The 16,270-nt window shown below is 40.8% G+C and overlaps 2 protein-coding genes across 2 annotated transcripts in view; both read right to left on the minus strand.

Moving 5' to 3' along the window:
• The window catches only part of RB1 (RB transcriptional corepressor 1), an 89,087-nt gene extending 85,752 nt beyond the window's left edge, over positions 1-3,335 (minus strand). Inside the window, exons 1-2 of the mRNA XM_026864941.1 lie at positions 3,252-3,335; positions 9-397 (exon numbers count right to left, since the gene is read on the minus strand). Coding sequence (XP_026720742.1) covers positions 9-397; positions 3,252-3,335 — 473 coding nt within the window. The remainder of the gene's footprint in view (positions 1-8; positions 398-3,251) is intronic.
• Positions 3,336-8,313: 4,978 nt separating this feature from the next.
• ITM2B (integral membrane protein 2B) overlaps positions 8,314-16,270 on the minus strand; it is an 11,537-nt gene continuing 3,580 nt past the window's right edge. Inside the window, exons 3-5 of the mRNA XM_026850855.1 lie at positions 14,188-14,298; positions 10,338-10,488; positions 8,314-9,036 (exon numbers count right to left, since the gene is read on the minus strand). Coding sequence (XP_026706656.1) covers positions 8,948-9,036; positions 10,338-10,488; positions 14,188-14,298 — 351 coding nt within the window. The 3' untranslated portion in view covers positions 8,314-8,947. The remainder of the gene's footprint in view (positions 9,037-10,337; positions 10,489-14,187; positions 14,299-16,270) is intronic.

Raw genomic sequence — 16,270 nt, forward strand, 5'->3', positions numbered from 1 at the left:
CAGGCAACCGGATCGCGGGCGGCGCGGGGCGGAGCTCCGCTCCCTGAGGTGGCGGCGCCGTGTCACCGCCGGCAGGTACCGCGGCAGCGGCTCCGTCCCCGGCGGCGTCTCTCGCCTTCACGTTACAGGTGACGTGAGTCAAAGCTGAGGACTCAGCAAGAGGAGGAGCGATGGCACCCGGCTGAGCCGCAGGTGGCTGAGGGAGAAAGGACGCCTTGGTGAGGTGGTCAGCGCCGCTTCCTTGCAAAACGAGCGCTTGCACCCTCGGCCCTAGAGATCCTCCAGGGTCCTCCAGTCGCTCCAGAGACGGTAGCCTAGCTGTTTCTGATACTTCAGGTACTAAACAAGCTGGTGGCTGTCGATGCTTCTTTTCTATGACATGGGAAGAACCATACACCTATATATAAAAATAAATAGCTGTACAGGCGTAGAGCAGGATAGAAATTACAGATCTTTCATGACCATCTCTCAGTCTGAAATTCATCCAAGTCCTAACAAGTACTTTTAACGCTGTGCATTACAATTACATTTAATCTAAAAAATTCTCAAGGCTTTGGGCACCTTTTGGATTTTAAGCCAGTAATATTCAAATCCCCAGTGCCCCGATTCACAGATCCTTAAACTCTACTCTGTCATCTGCAGTCACATACCCGTATTTAGAAGGCAGATCACTGCTGCAAATGAACACATGCATTTTCAGTTTTGTAGGATGACAACTTCTTAGAAAAAGTAAAAATATTTATATGTAAGGACTCTTAACAACATGCACATATTTATCATTTATCTGTAAAGCAACTAGTTTTAGGGAGAGTCCTGCCAAAGCTCTGGATTAAAAAAAAAAAAAAGTATAGCTATGCTATACAGTAAAAATTCACTAGTATTTTTAAGATTCACACTTTTTGTTCAGGATTTTTCTTTATATTAATTAATTTAAAACAGGAGAACAGTATTTTTCTGGTTCATAATTATAATTAAACCAATTACAGTAAAGTGAATACAGAACAAATGAGATTTCTGAGGCAAATCAAAGCACATAAACTCCAAATGAAATGTTTTGAGTTGTAGAGTGTAGTGGGATTTAGACATTCCTTATCATAATTCCATTAAAACTGACAGTAACTTTACCCTGCTTCTAGGCACATTTAAATACTTCTTACAATCAGATGATACCAGATGCTGTGAAAGGTTTGGAGTCTAGGACTGCATGTTGTCTACAGCTGAACTACAAACAACTAGGCACATCTACCAGCTTGGAAAAGTAAGCTAAAACCCTAAACCACAGACGAGTCTATCGACCTCTCCTCACAACTGGTTTTAAGAACACAGAAGAATTTAAAATGAGAGTGAAGCATCTCAGAGAGCCAGGGGAGACCCTCCCAGCTGTCAGCAAGAAGGAAACACACCCTCCTGGGTAGCTTCCCTCACAGCTGCTTTAGCACACTTACAGAGCCAGGTCATCCAAATGAGAGGCAAAGCATATGAGTTGCTCTCATAACCCCCTGTGCATTTGTGCTTAGAGAACATCACATCCTTTTAAAGAGTTGACAACCAGCCTCAGTGTAAATACTAATTTTCTACAATTGTTAGTGTGCTAAGCACCTTATCAAAGCAAATTTTATGCACTTTTTCATCAAGCAAGGCAATTAGGGCTCCCCTCCATAAGCAGGTACAACCAAAATAAAATCTCAGAATGCTTCAAGTTCCAACTGGAGGGAGAAGAAGGGAGGCAGCAGATGAATCGAGCTACAATAACCTTTTAATTCTCCATCCTGGAACCTAAGATTTAAGTAACTACATCTAAACTGCAGTAAAAAGACTTAATGTGTTTGTATGTGTTTCCAAAGAAAGGCGCATGTGTAAAACTGTAGGTAAATTGCTGTGCTCTTCCCTGCCCCATTAGGTATACTGATTGGAATGTTTTAATCCTGTATTTTAAAATATTTCTTTTAAATGGAGCCTCTGGGCTTTTGGAATAAAATGACAAAGGAAAGAAGAAAAAGAAGCTCTTATTGGGGAAGAAAAAAAAAAAACAAAACCAAAACCAAACCCAAAGGAAACACTGCAAGGTCAAATAAACTACTAATGATAATTTCTCATCTGACCTGACAGTATTTTCATTCTAAACATCTTGCTACAACAGCTTTTAAAGTGTAGGTCATAGACAGATGGCAGTACATGAAATATTGCCCAGTCAGGCAGTCCTGACTCATTGTTTCCAGTTGATACACAATCTTAAGTAATTTTATTATCTTAATTTTTTCACTTAAAACTGTTGCTATAGTTTCATTGTAATTGCCGGTGGGAATAGAAGTCATGCTTTCATTGCAAATGAAACCAAGCCCATTTATTTTGACTCTTACTGCTCAGATATAGAAGCTTGCTACTTTTTTAGTTCTCATAAAAATGAAATATTTGTGATGGGGAAACTTCATTTAAGCGTACCTCATGGACTACCAAGACTAGTTGCTTATTTCTACATTATGACAGGCCTCTACCACTTAAGCTACAATTGTAATAAAATCTAGAGATGCATGACACAAATGTATGCACTAAAACCACTAAATTGGCAGCTTCTGAATTAGTCCAAGTATTAAATATTGGCAGAAGTTTTGCTTGAATAAAGCCCATAGGCTGTAAAATTCACAGATTGTAAAAATGTTTGCCCAAATCACACCTCATTTCCCTGCCTGTAGCAGGCAGAATTAACCAGGGAGGGGGCATAACCTCTCCCAGCCAGCCTTTTCTGTGCATGGGCAGCCCTTGCACCGTGCAGCACCACCATCAGTATCACCCAACTGTCCCTCTCAAAGCCCTGCCACAAGTGCTAACAGGAGCAAGGTGACAGAGCCACCCCAGCTCCCTGCTGGCCAACTCTTCTCCAACTGCTGCCCTCCAGGCCCCAGCCCTTAAGGAGGATTTCTCTGGAGCACCACCTGGAGTTACAGATGGGCTTAAGTGATGGTCTGAGGGATGCTACGGCCATGGTTTAAGCCGGGTCTTTTTCTCACCCCAGCATGACCTCCTCTGGTAACACTGCCTTACAATTGCACTGGCATCAGCTCTGCCTTTGAAGCTGGGAATGGTTTACGGGTGTGATGGGGAGAAGCTGGCTGGTTGTACCCCTTGTTCGTGAGCCTGGTCCCTAATATTGTGTCCTACGTGAAGGCTTAGTTCAAAATATGAAGGATATAAACCACTTCTAAAAGTTAATATTTGACAGTGATGTTAAATCCATAGGGACAATGACAAACCTCAACCCATTTCTCACTGGAGAGGTATTTTTTAGGTGTTGCCTCCTCTAACAGTTCAAAGACTCTCTCTATATATACACACATTATTAATAAAAAGAAGATTTCCATTCCACATTTATACACATTCATGACTTGCTGTTCTCAGAGCATTACATAGTGCACTGCTGGAGTTTCAGATACTGCAGTGATGAGTTTAAGGCAGTAATCTCTATCAATAAAGTGTTTGACCAAATTGCTAGTGGGATCTGAAAGGACACTGTGTTGTCACTGGATGGAGAAATATCTGCATGTATACAACACCTATATGCAAACACCCACATTTGTGCATCAAGAACCAGGGTACTCAAAAATAAAATCCCTGACTGATGCAGTTTCACAGAATCACATAATTGTCTAGGTTGGAAAAGACCTTGACTATCATCCAGTCCAACCATTAATGTGAGTTTCCAACTACACCATATCCCTCAGCACTATGTCGACTCTACTCTTAAACACCTCCAGGGATGGGGACTCCACCATCTCCCTGGGCAGCACATTCCAACGCCCAACAACCCATTCTCTAAATAAATGCTTCCTGATATCCAGTCTAAACCTTCCCTAGCTCAACTTGAGCCATTCCCTCTTGTCCTATTGCTTATTGCTTGGTTAAAGAGACTCATCCCCAGCTCTCTGCAACCTCCTTTCAGGGAGCTGTAGAGGGCGATGAGGTCTCCCCTCAGCCTCCTCTTCTCCAGACTAAACACCCCCAGTTCCCTCAGCCGCTCCTCGTACGACCTGTGCTCCAGACCCTGCACCAGCTTTGTTGCTCTTCTCTGGACACGCTCGAGTCCTTCAATGTCCTTTTTGTAGTGAGGGGCCCAAAACTGAACACAGGAATCGAGGGGCGGCCTCACCAGTGCCAAGCACAGGGGTAAGATCCCTTCCCTGTCCCTGCTGGCCACAGTATTTCTGATACAATATCAAATGAGGCCTTAGTGCAAGTGCAATTACATCAGGAAAAAATAATTCCCGGTACAGCTTTCCTTGCTTATGGAAGGTGTCCGGACGTTAATATAAAACATGCTTTTGCATGCACAGCTCTCTCACACCATGTGCTTTGTCACGCAGGTACTGTCTCGTGTGTCCCCATAGGCAAAGTGCTTCTAAGCCCTGACACGTTCTGCCCCTGGGGTGCACAGGGCATCCTGTACCCCCTCTGCAGGGCAGCTCATTTTGGTTGGTACTGCCAACTGGTAATGAAATAAAAAGTCGACAGACCAACCAACCACAACCCTCTTGTTGCAATTACACGTCCACATTAATGACCCTGTTGTGACCCCTCCTTTCCCGTCTTGCTCAGTTCCAGGTTCTGCTTCCTCTCTGCGTGAGAAAGTGTGCTCCGGCACAGGCAACACCCTGTCCTGCTGCTGGCGGTCTCCCCAGTGAGGATGTTTCCCATGCCTCCTCTTCCAAGATTTCCTAAGCCCACAAGAAGCAGTTCTCAGGAATAAAATTCATTTTAACCGACAACCTGAAAAACAATTGAAATTAGCAACCATAGCCCACAGTGATCAGACAAAAATTTGTCTGAATTAAATCTACCCATGATCTTGACTTTTTCTCTTTGTTAAGAGAGTCCAAGATAATTACATTCTTTACCAAGGCATGGCAGTGAAATACCTCAATTAGGTGAAAACACTGGTGTATAGGCTCTTCTATGTTGCTTCCCGCATGACAGTATGTTTTGCCAATTATCAGGCCTAGCATAAAGGACACAGCCAGCATAAAGATGAACTAATAACCAAATTGTATTCGATACAAAAGGGTGAGTGCTGCGGGTACAAGCCAGTCAGTCAGATTATACATAATTGACATCAATCCCACTGACCCCATTGACGCCACACAACCAACAATGGGTGGAATAATGGTGAAATGCAGTCTCCCATAGAAGGGACAGGAGACAACCAAGTCAACAAGCCAAATACATAAGACAAAGGAAGCCACATATTGAATCTCTACACAGCCCATGTTTACAAAGGCCAGACCTGACTGGAGCCCAGTCCCAGGGAGACAGGAGGTCCTTCCCCAACAGGGAACTCTGCACAGTGCATCCACCTCACAGACAGACACTGCCCTTGCCTGCAAGTGGTCCCAGCTTTTATCCCCAAGTGTGACACCTGACCTTGGGTTACTTAATGTGGGACACCTGGGGCTCCTTTCCCCAATGGCTCTCCCTGCAAGGCCAGACCCACCCTGGAAGGAAGCTTAAATGGAAACTCACCCCTGCTTTGTGAGGGGCTGTGGGAATCACCCATATGTCAACCTTAATTTGGGGCTTGGGGTTGAAACCCCAGCATTTCACAGCAATATATCCTACATTCAGAGCAAACAATGCCAGTCAGAGTACAACTCTGCTAATATTTCTAAACCACAGGCTTCTGCTAACACAGCCATGTCAGATTTCCATCCTTCCACTCAAATTCATACCAACAAAAGATGTACCCACCTTTGCAGAGGACATTGCTACCCTCAGGTGATGGCTTTGATAAACCTCTGTTGCCTTCCAGGGTACTGATTCAGCCTGAAACAATCAACTTTAAACAAATTAATCCAGCCCCTACTTTTTGTCTCTGCAAGTGCAACCCATCTGTGCATGCTGCTTCACGTAACCCCACAGCTTCTCCTTGCACCGGATAACCAAACACTTCCATTTTCTGTCCTGCAAGCCTTTAGTGTTTTCTTCAAGCCAAAACTCGCTCCATGACCCCTTACTAAAGCTGCAAGGCTTCAACTAGAGAAGGAGGGAAGACTTGGAGCTTTGATCACACTTTGCAAGCCCCGATCGTACACACTGACTGTTGACAATACCCTTACTGAACATCAGAGACTGCTTGTGACCCACAAGAGCAACAGCCCCCTCCATCCAATAAACACGGTGGCATACAGGATAGTGGCACTTCTCTGATTTTGCTACTCCAGTGACAAAGTGTGTCTCAGCATTAGGATTCATTTTCATTCCTATGAGAAGTTTTAAAACTATGTGCAAAGATAATTGTCCAATGAGGTAATTTTTATGCTAACCCTTTTCTGGAATTCATTGGGCTAGACATGTGGTTTTCTTCAGTATAGCACAGCTATGTTTGTTTATTATACTTTATTTTAAAAATAAAAAAGGAAAAAAAGGCCAAGCAGCTCCTAGAGCTATTTTTTCCCATGGATTTGTGTCCCATGCTTCACTGACTTTGAGAGCAGCAGTTCCATCACGAAGCTTTTCCTGCACTCAGCGTCTTCTTCCCATACAAACTGCATGGCACTTAAGACATGAGCACATGCCGAGAGCTTTCACTCAGCACACGCAAGTTTCTCCCTCCTTCCCCACACTTATTTTCACACTACTGATAGAAATAAATTTCATTCTCCCATCCAACGGGCTCAAAAGTTATTAGGGACACAGGCATGTGGCATGATCATATAAACCTCCTGTCTAGAACAAATCTATTTCTCCCCCCTCTGCCACCCCTTCAGCAGCCTCATTTGCTAGGGTCTCCATTAAGATACATACCACAGATCACAAAGTTCCTTACAGAGTGTTATTTTGAAAACAAGATGATGTGAGGCTTACTTAAAAGGAGCAAGTTTCATATTAACTTATGGAAAACAGAAATGGTACACTCATGAAAAGGTAGGAACATGCTTAAAAGTACTTCAGCATAAATCTCACATCATACAGGGCTCCAAAGAACACACCAGTAACCTTTTCCTGACATATATTTGACCTTTAATGCAAGTACACAATTGCAACATCCTGAATGTCTATAGCTGAAGTTTTTCCAGTGGATTTTCCAGCTTGCTTACATCTATACCAAAGTGTAGCTATGTACATATAATTTATACATGACCATCTAACCTGCATCTATGTGAGACTTTCTGATGTTCTGACTGCCTTGCACCATCAAGAAGGGATTAAAATAGTCCAGCGTTCAGAAAGTTAACAATTATACATTTCATTTCATATATAACGCACCTACACTAAGATTAAACTGTAAATAAAAAAAAAAAAGTATTGTGTATTTTAAAAACTTCCTTTAAAACAAATTATTTTATCTCAATCCAAACATTCACAATAGCCGGAAGCTGGATGGTAGCATGTTTACAACTGTACAATAGCTCCAAAAACCAGTAAAGCATCCTCCCACTATATTAAGAAAAGATCCTTTAAAAGGTGAAAATAAGATTAGCCTCTTGACTATATTCACCTAAGACAAAAGATTTGGACACCTATGGTGCATATTATTTTAAAATCAATTTAAGCAGGGTTTTTGCAAACAAATATGCAAATATTTATTAAAATTCCTTCTTTCCTAATAAGAAAATGCTCAAAATTTGGTCAGAAAGACGAATTAGTTCCCTTATTATGGAAGCCTAGAAGTGGATTTTGGGAGAGATTTTCCAGCCTTGTTTTTGAGTGTTACTCCCTTTCTTTCTCTCCCACAATTTTTCTTGCAACCAGCATCAAAACACCAGGTACTGTGATACATCTTACGCTGAACTCTCCCCTACAAAAGTTGCCACTACAAAGATCCCAATCATATAAAAAAAAAAAAATCAAACTTGTTTTAAGAATAGCAGTTTTAAGTGCAAATGGCATGACACAAAATGGTATTAACTCGCAAAGCTCAATGGCACAGGCCAACAGGAACACTGTGAAGTTGAACAAAGGGAAATGCAAAGTCCTGGCTCTCAGCTGGGTCAGCCTGACTCAAGGCACGCTCTAGGTTATGTACATCATTTCACAAAGACTCAGTACAGGGATTTCAGACATTAACAACATGTCAAGTCAGCTTTGGAGCCTCACTTTGACTGTATGTATTGTGGAAATATCAACTCAGAATTTAAGCAAGCAGCACACTATTGCCTTTAAGCAAAAAAAGGAACAGAAAAACAGGCTTCTCTGTTCATATTCCATTTCTCAGCCATCACCTATTCTGCTTTCTCACTTTTAAAAGTAAAAAGCTTTAATTAACTTTAACTGTAGTCCCCCTCTCTAAAAAAACCTCAGTGATAGCAAAAGAAAACATAAGACTTTTAGACAAACAGGTTTATAAGGTTTATTTTCCATTGCACATACATGGATTATATACAAGTTAGTAACATAAGTTACTACTTAATTTTCTAAAAGATTGTTACAGCACTTGCCATTTTAAAACATCAAGTCAGAAATCAATCTAAAAAGGTAAATATGACAATATTTTAAAAACGAAACAAATTGCACTTTGTTAGGGAGTCAAATACAAGTTTGTCTATATGCTGTAACAAACTATATAGCATGTAATATTACAGTTAGAAGTAGCTCTTGCAGTCCATTTGTACATTGATAATTCTTTTCAATTTTCCTTAATTAAAAACTGGTGGATATTTCAAAGACTTTCTCTTCTTCCTATTTTTCAAGACTCATCACATGAAATGCACTAGCAACTAAGTCTTTATACAATCGCTATTCAAATATAAGAAGAACACCACACCTGAAAATAAGGAAAAAAACTAAACCGTATTGATTTTACATGTATCTTGAGATGAGAAGTATGGAAGGTGTTCAGCAATAAAGCCCTGTCCACTACTTACATAAAAGAAGATTTTAAAAAATAATCACTGCACACAATACAAAGGGTGGGGTCATACTGTAGTTTTTAAGTCTCCTGTAACAGTAATATTCCTCATTACTGTTCACAGATGAGTGTTTCCATAGCAAACCTGTTCTCAAAGTGTCGAATCTTTCGGCAATTGACGGCTTCACGCTTCTGAATTCCTGTTTGTATTAGTAAAGAACAACAGAGAGTAAACGGAAGAGGGAATGAGGTACGTCGGAGACATAACACTTTTACATTTGCTATAGTAAGATGTCACCAGAAATCAGAACCACCCCTCTTCCATCCTGCTTTCAGAGAAAACACACATAGGCACACATTCATACTTCAACAATCAATAAGCAGGCAATGATCCTGAAGGTGTGGTGAACCAAATCACAGTACTAGTTCAGTTAGAAACAATCTGCCAACCCCCCCCCCACTGGCTAGTTTTAACCCAGATCAGTTCCCAGACTCCTCTGTGCATCTGTAAAAACACTTGTGGGACATGAGAGAGGGAACAGCAAAGGAATAAAGCACTATAGGCAAAAAAAGAGTAGACTGGTATTATTGGAAGAACAATGCCTTAGAACCAGAGAAAGATAATTTAACCAAATTTTAGCCAAACCAGTGCTCACTGCCAACTCATGCTCATCATTTATTACCACAGGAACAACATACCAAATTTTGAATTGGATTTTACTATGAAGACCTTTTAATTTTTAAACATTGTTCTAAATTACATTTATAAAATGTGTTTCTTTTCCTTTTTTTTTTTCCAAGCAGTCAGGGAATATTCCCAACAATATGACTGAAGCAATTAAACTGCTTCAGTGTGCACTTGCACATCACATACAGGTTTTTTTAAAAAAAGGCAAGTTTGAGTAAAATCTGAGTGAAAATTTAAGGCAGTATTTAATAGTTTGTCACAACTCTTCCAAGTGACATCTTCCGTGAAGGAGTACCAATCACTATAATTCTCCTGTGAAGACAACTCTTACTCACATTTCACTGATGCAAATAGGAAGATGTGGACAAATTTACAGATGGCTCCAATGACAAGAAGAGCCTGCAATTCTGTACATGGACTACAAGGCTACGGCTTCTCATCTATTAAAGTTTTTTCTTGTTTTGGGGGCGTGGGTCAAGAAACAGGATTAAAGAAAAACATTGATGAAAGCCCAGAAAACATCATCATCGATGAAAGCCTGAACCCCATACAAAACATACCATGCATACACACACACACTTTTCAGCAACTCCTAGCTCACTGAGGCCTTGAGCACTTCTGCACAATAAAATTACTTATTTCCATACCTACACAGAAAATATCAGATGTACTTAAGCCCACAGAGCTGGTTATGGCAATAAGCAACCTTGCTTTAATAAAAATCATTATTTTCAACACAATCAAGCCTATTTACTGAACTCAAGCGGCACTGAACTTTCTGCCAACACGAAAGATCACAGGAGGAACGTTTACCTTTCATGGCTTCTTTGCGCTGTAGTTTATAGGTCTCCTTGCCACGGCAGAGGCGGTAAATAAAGAATCCCAGCTGATCCACATTTTCAATGCGATCAGTAACAATCATCTGTTCATGAATCAAATAGGACTGAGGCAAGTATGTTCCAGCCTATTGAACAAAAATATAACAGCTCTGTCAAAAGCCATCTCTTCATGGTCTAAGTACACAAGAAACAGTTTGCAATGTGTTTCTTTAACACAGCTATGACATATCTTCTTTGAATTCTTTCAAAGTATGAATTACCCACAGGATTTTATTCTAAATATACAAACATGATTGCACTGCACTACAGAAATACATAATGATTATATTCAAAAAGGTCACAAAACTTCCACTGATGCATATTCCTCCCGCTACAGTAATGTCAATCTTCAGCAGAGAAGAAATGTTTCTTTCCAGAAGCACCCACTGTCACGGATCAGACCTGAACTTTTCATCCAAAGTTTTCACTTAATTAACAACAGCCCAAGAGACCTCAGTGGGGACTACTCCCAAACAGGAGTTGGCAGAACTGTGCTCTGCGTAGGGATACTCTTGGGGCTGAAGCATGCCAGCTGCAGTATACTCCAGCTGCAGTCCACCAGGTTTGGGAAGCCTTGAACATATTCACAGTGTGAGTCAAAACTCTCAAGCCAAATTCAAGATGAGACCATCTAGCCCCATGTTATTACAGCGACTCCTACCATTGTTTATATGGAAAGGTATTAGAAAGCTATGGTGGCATATCAGGTGTTTTAAGGCAATATTATGAAAAAGGCAGGAGTCATGACGACACGCAAAGGCTTCCCAAGCCTCTTCTAGTCCCTTCAGTGTTACTTTGCCACAGCTGAAATGATGAAGGGATCCAGCTCTGTGTGCACCTCACTGTACATAGCTCAACATGCACACACTTAGGTATCAGCCAATTTCTTAATACTGCCACTGGTAAATAATCATCAACTTTTTAAAAATATTACTTCATTTAAGAAATCCTGTTAGTGTGATTCTAATTTATGGCAGTAGAGAAGGTGTTGCTTGCTTTCTAAAAATAAAATGTTATCTTATTATGGAAACAAATTCAACTTCTGTGGCAAAAGATGGCTGTATTTTTTATTAACAATAAACAAAAAATTTCCATCGTAAAACAAGCCTGTCTTTTCAGTCCATGTGACATGTTGAGAAGAAGCTGATTAAATGCTATTCTTTTCAGTAAAGAAAGGACTGTATAACTCACTTTAAATTGTGCGAGGTTTCTTCAGCACATACTATGAGGAAAACAACAGCAATTTTTCTTCTTAAAATAAGAGCTTGGAAAGACTTCATACTCCCAAATTATCCCACTCATCATTTGGTATTAAATCACTGTAAATTACTGTATCTTAACCTCTGGTCTCTCAAATTTCAGGAAAGATCCCTAAAGGAGTCCCAGGGAAAAACAGCAGTGCAGGGCACAAGCAGGGTGGGCAGCAGGTGCTGAGGACATGGGGCAGCCTACGAGGATGCTCCTGGGCTCGTGCCCTCCAAACCACAGGACCTCCCAGACCACCCCATGGACCCTCCTAGGGAGCACAGGAGGAGGGGGAGATCAGTGCAGGAATTCCCTCTGCCCAGCAGCTACAGGAACAATTACCCAGCACTGGCATCCAGCATTGCCACAAATATCATCATCTTTGATATGTCCTGTGCATCACATATGGTCAAAATTGGCCAGCTGGCTTAATAATGGGAACGAGGCGGGTGAGCAAATACACCTGGGTTTCAGCCTTGTTTCCCAAAGAAAGGGAGGCTTTTCACTGTCTGCATATTCAAGCAAACTATATCAATATGTAGAAATGTGGTTCTTTAGGCTAATATTATAGCTTTTTTTAAAAAACAAAACAACGCAGAGCACCTCCATTTTCATGAAATGTCCTCTGCGTGTAGTCAGAGCTCATTTTAATGAAACAAGCACTTTAATTGTTTTTTTTTTCTTGTGCAACCAGTGTGACTGCAAGACAGTGAACAGAAATTTGCTCACTTTGTGCATCTGCAGAATAGTTTCCCAAATTTCAGTTACAAAACATTTATCTTGATTTTCTGAGACATCAAATGCCCACAGCATTTTGTTAATACAATGAGAATTAAACAGATGCCTCATGAAATTAGGGCACTCATTGTTGGGGACAATGATCAAAACAGTTTGTTTTGCACAGATTATCAATTAAATGCATGACGCCTGGTTACTCTCTTACTTGTAAACCAAGCATATTTGATTTACTACTAATGACAAACTAAGAAATTAACAGATTTTAATAGTGGAATTTGTGTGAATTAAAAATGGAAACAAAACAGCATACACAAAGTAAAAAAATATGAGGTCACTGAGTTTTACAGAGACCACCTCATCCTTATGTACAGCAATGAAAGTGTGGTTAAATAGCCAGTCTCAAAATAGGCATCAAAAAAGCAGCAGAGGACTTACTTGTGAAGTCATTTTTCACATGAAATTTATTTATAATACACGAACCACTCAGAAATGGCTAAAATGGTTCCTGGAGTCCTAATTTCAAAGCCTCACTTGAAAGATGCAAACCCGAAGATGATACTAACAATTCTAAAGTTACAAAAGCCCAGTAAAACAGAATTTAAAACACTCTTCCCAAACCTTAGACACACGTTAGCTTATCAGCTCTCTTCCCCACCCAGAGTGTTTTGCTGTTCTGTAAAGAAACCAGAAGGCTGAAAATCAAGGTAAATACTATTTAAATATGCATTAAGAGCATACGTATGTAAGAGTTAAACAATAAAAATGATTCCTATTAAATTACTAAAGAGACTCCATTAGATTATCTACTTTGGCCTCCTCGATTTCACAGGCCATTATGTTTCACCCAGCGAGTACTACTAACAGAACAGCGTGTCCTCGTGGCAGTGACAAGCCAGCCAGCACCAGCACCACAGGCCATGCAGCAGTGTTCAATTATCAAACTCAGCTGGGAAGCGATTAGGAGCTCCTACAACATCATACTGAAAACTCATGTTCGGTTGCTGAGTGATTGTGGTATCTCAGCCCTGTCCACAGTCCTTGTTTTTAAGGACACCGAATCTTGTTCTGCAGGTCTGGTGCTCGCAGAACCAGGAATCTGGCTATATTAAAACCCCTCTTGCTTAAATGGGCTTTGCTAATCATAGAGACCAAATCCTGATCAGTCACACAAAACCTCTCTTGAAACACGAATATCCATCTTAAGGCTGCTGGAAGCCTCGTGAACTTGCATCCAGTGCTAGTCCACCACACCTAGTGCCACATCTAATTTCTCTGAGCACGCACAGTAAATCCAACACACCTCACGTACATCACCCTACAGACACTGGATCAGTACAAAGTAGGTGCCGACCGTACGGCCCTATGCTTTAAACAATGCCCACGTTAAAAGCATTTCCCAGTATACCTACTTTAAGATTTTCAGCTAACCAGTCTTAGTCCAGTGCACACATGCTTTATGCAAACTTTAGTCACAATGGATTACAAATTAAAAACCACATAGACAGCCACCAAAGAGTCTAGGTACACCACATCTTCACAATTTTGTCAATCAAATTTGTAGCAACGAAGAATGAGATCAGGTTTGTCTGTCCTCCTCTGAAAAATAATTCCTTCATGATTGTAGTTAATTAACTATGACTGGTTTTTTGTTGTTGTTTTTTTTTTTTTCCCTCTGCAAAGTTCTCTAGTGATGAGTTAACTTTCTAACACATGCACCTTATGTGAATGTCATAGTTCTGGAAAAAAAAATAATTCTCCTTCTTCCCTGTCTTAAGAACAAATTACTTACTATTTAACCGTACCTTGATGTTGATGAGCAGCTCCAGGAAATTTTTTGGTGGCATAACAACTGAAGTGTTCAGAGGAATCACATAGCACTTATCCAGGCTAAGGTCAAGATAGGCAGTGAGTCTCTGTTGAGGAAATATTTATTTTAATCATAATAACAAAAATATCAGAATATTCAGATAAAGGCTTTGCTAAACTGCTATTGCCTTATGTTGTTCTTCAAATTATTGTTTTGTTCACTATGAAGTCTGTCCAACAAACTCCAATTTGAGGGTAGGTAAATGTAGAAATAAAAGGCAGTCCTGATGAAAGTTTACATCTGTGACAGGGATTTGTGCAAGGCAGCAGGTGATAAGTATCTCAGATGTACAACAATAATGAAATTACAAAGGTGTATCTGAGCTGTTACAGAATCAAGTACAGTATTAATTTATTCCTAGTGCCTGCATTTTGAAACAACAGGACAAAAACCTTTCTGTAATCTCCATGCTTTTATATTTTGTTATAAAGAGGAAATTCTGATGGTAACAACAAAATACAGAAGGAAAAAAATACTGTTACAGATAACACAGCAAAACCCCTTTTACTTTCAAAAATACTAGGGACTTGAAGTGTTAATGATTATTCATAGCTGAATTACTATCTTTACAGTACCTGAACTGCAGTATTTACCATTATTTGATAAAAACAGAGATATAAAAGCCAGGGAATTATCCTGATGAATCCTATGGCTCTGTTCACTGAGCTGTGTTCTACCGCATCTGTTCTTGCTAAAGAAGACATTATCTCAAGCTGCTGAAAGCTCTAAGGCTGCAGACATAAACACTGAGCACCAAGACCCCAACAAACAAAACAGTACCAGGACAGTAAGGATCAGTGCACCTAACCCCATTACATGGGAGGAAGTGCTGTGCCTATGGCAAATGATCCTTGCATCAACCTTTAGAGCAAAGCCTTTAACCTATCAAATCAAAAAGTAAATTTTTAATATTACATTGTTCCTATTCACTTCTTATGTCTGAACATTTCTCTGCTTTTTTGCTATGACTGCCTGAATCTCAGACATCAGTATGATGGAACACTATGTGGATTTAACCTAGATTTCTCTCAAGGCTATTTTCCCAAGCGGTGATGGCTCCTTCACCCAAGAGATCTCATTAGCATGCACACATGCACCACTGAGCCTCAGAATTTAATAACTCTATTCCCAGTTCAGCCACAGATGGTATGTCATCTCAAACAAGTTACAAACACCGTGTCTCATTTTCTCTCAGAAGTTTAATCCAGCATCGCAGAATCCACTTGGGAGGTCTCTAGTTCAGCCTCTTGCTCAAATGAAGGGTGGACTCTGAAGCCTGTCCAGGTTGCTCAGAGCTCTTGTCCAGCCAAGTTTTCAAAACCTCCAAGGACTGACACTTCAAAGCTTCTCCGGGCAACCTGCTCAGCATTCAGTTCTCCTCAGACTGAAAAATATTTTGCTTATACCCAGCTAGCAGCTTTCCTTTTTCAATTTATGGCCACTGTCTTTTCAGACACCTCCCCCGCAGCCATCATCTCCAGGCTGAACAAGCCCCATTCCCTCAGCCGTTCCTCACAAGGCATGTGCTCCAGCTCCCAACCATCATGGTGGCCCCTGCCGGACTTGCACTGGTTTGTTAACGTCTTTTTTTAGATCAGAAAGTTCTCGGCCTTCACCAATGCCAGTGACTCTTGCCCAGCTGACTGTCCACCAAGAGCCCTGCATCTTTCTCAAGCAGATCAGCTTCCCAGCCAGGTGGTCCCCAGCCTGTCCTCATGGACAGGTTGAGTCTGTTCCGGACTCTGCATTTTAGTTATTTCTGGAACTCATGAGGGTTTTGTTCAGGCTGCTGCTGAAGCCTGTTGGGGTCTCTCTGAATGTCAGTCCTGTCCTCAAAAAACCATAACCTGCTAATACATGTATTAGTGATTTGTGTAGCACCTGTATGGCAAGCAGAGTTCTCTGAGTAGAAACCATTCTACATGCAAATAAGGAAGAGCATTTCATTGTAGCACTTACCAGGATCAGCACAGAAGAGCTGACCTTGAAAGGCTTACATTTAATTATGCCCTCTTTCT

This window comes from Athene cunicularia, assembly GCF_003259725.1.
Source record: "Athene cunicularia isolate RWA chromosome 1 unlocalized genomic scaffold, athCun1 chr1_part1, whole genome shotgun sequence".
NCBI lineage: Eukaryota > Metazoa > Chordata > Aves > Strigiformes > Strigidae > Athene > Athene cunicularia.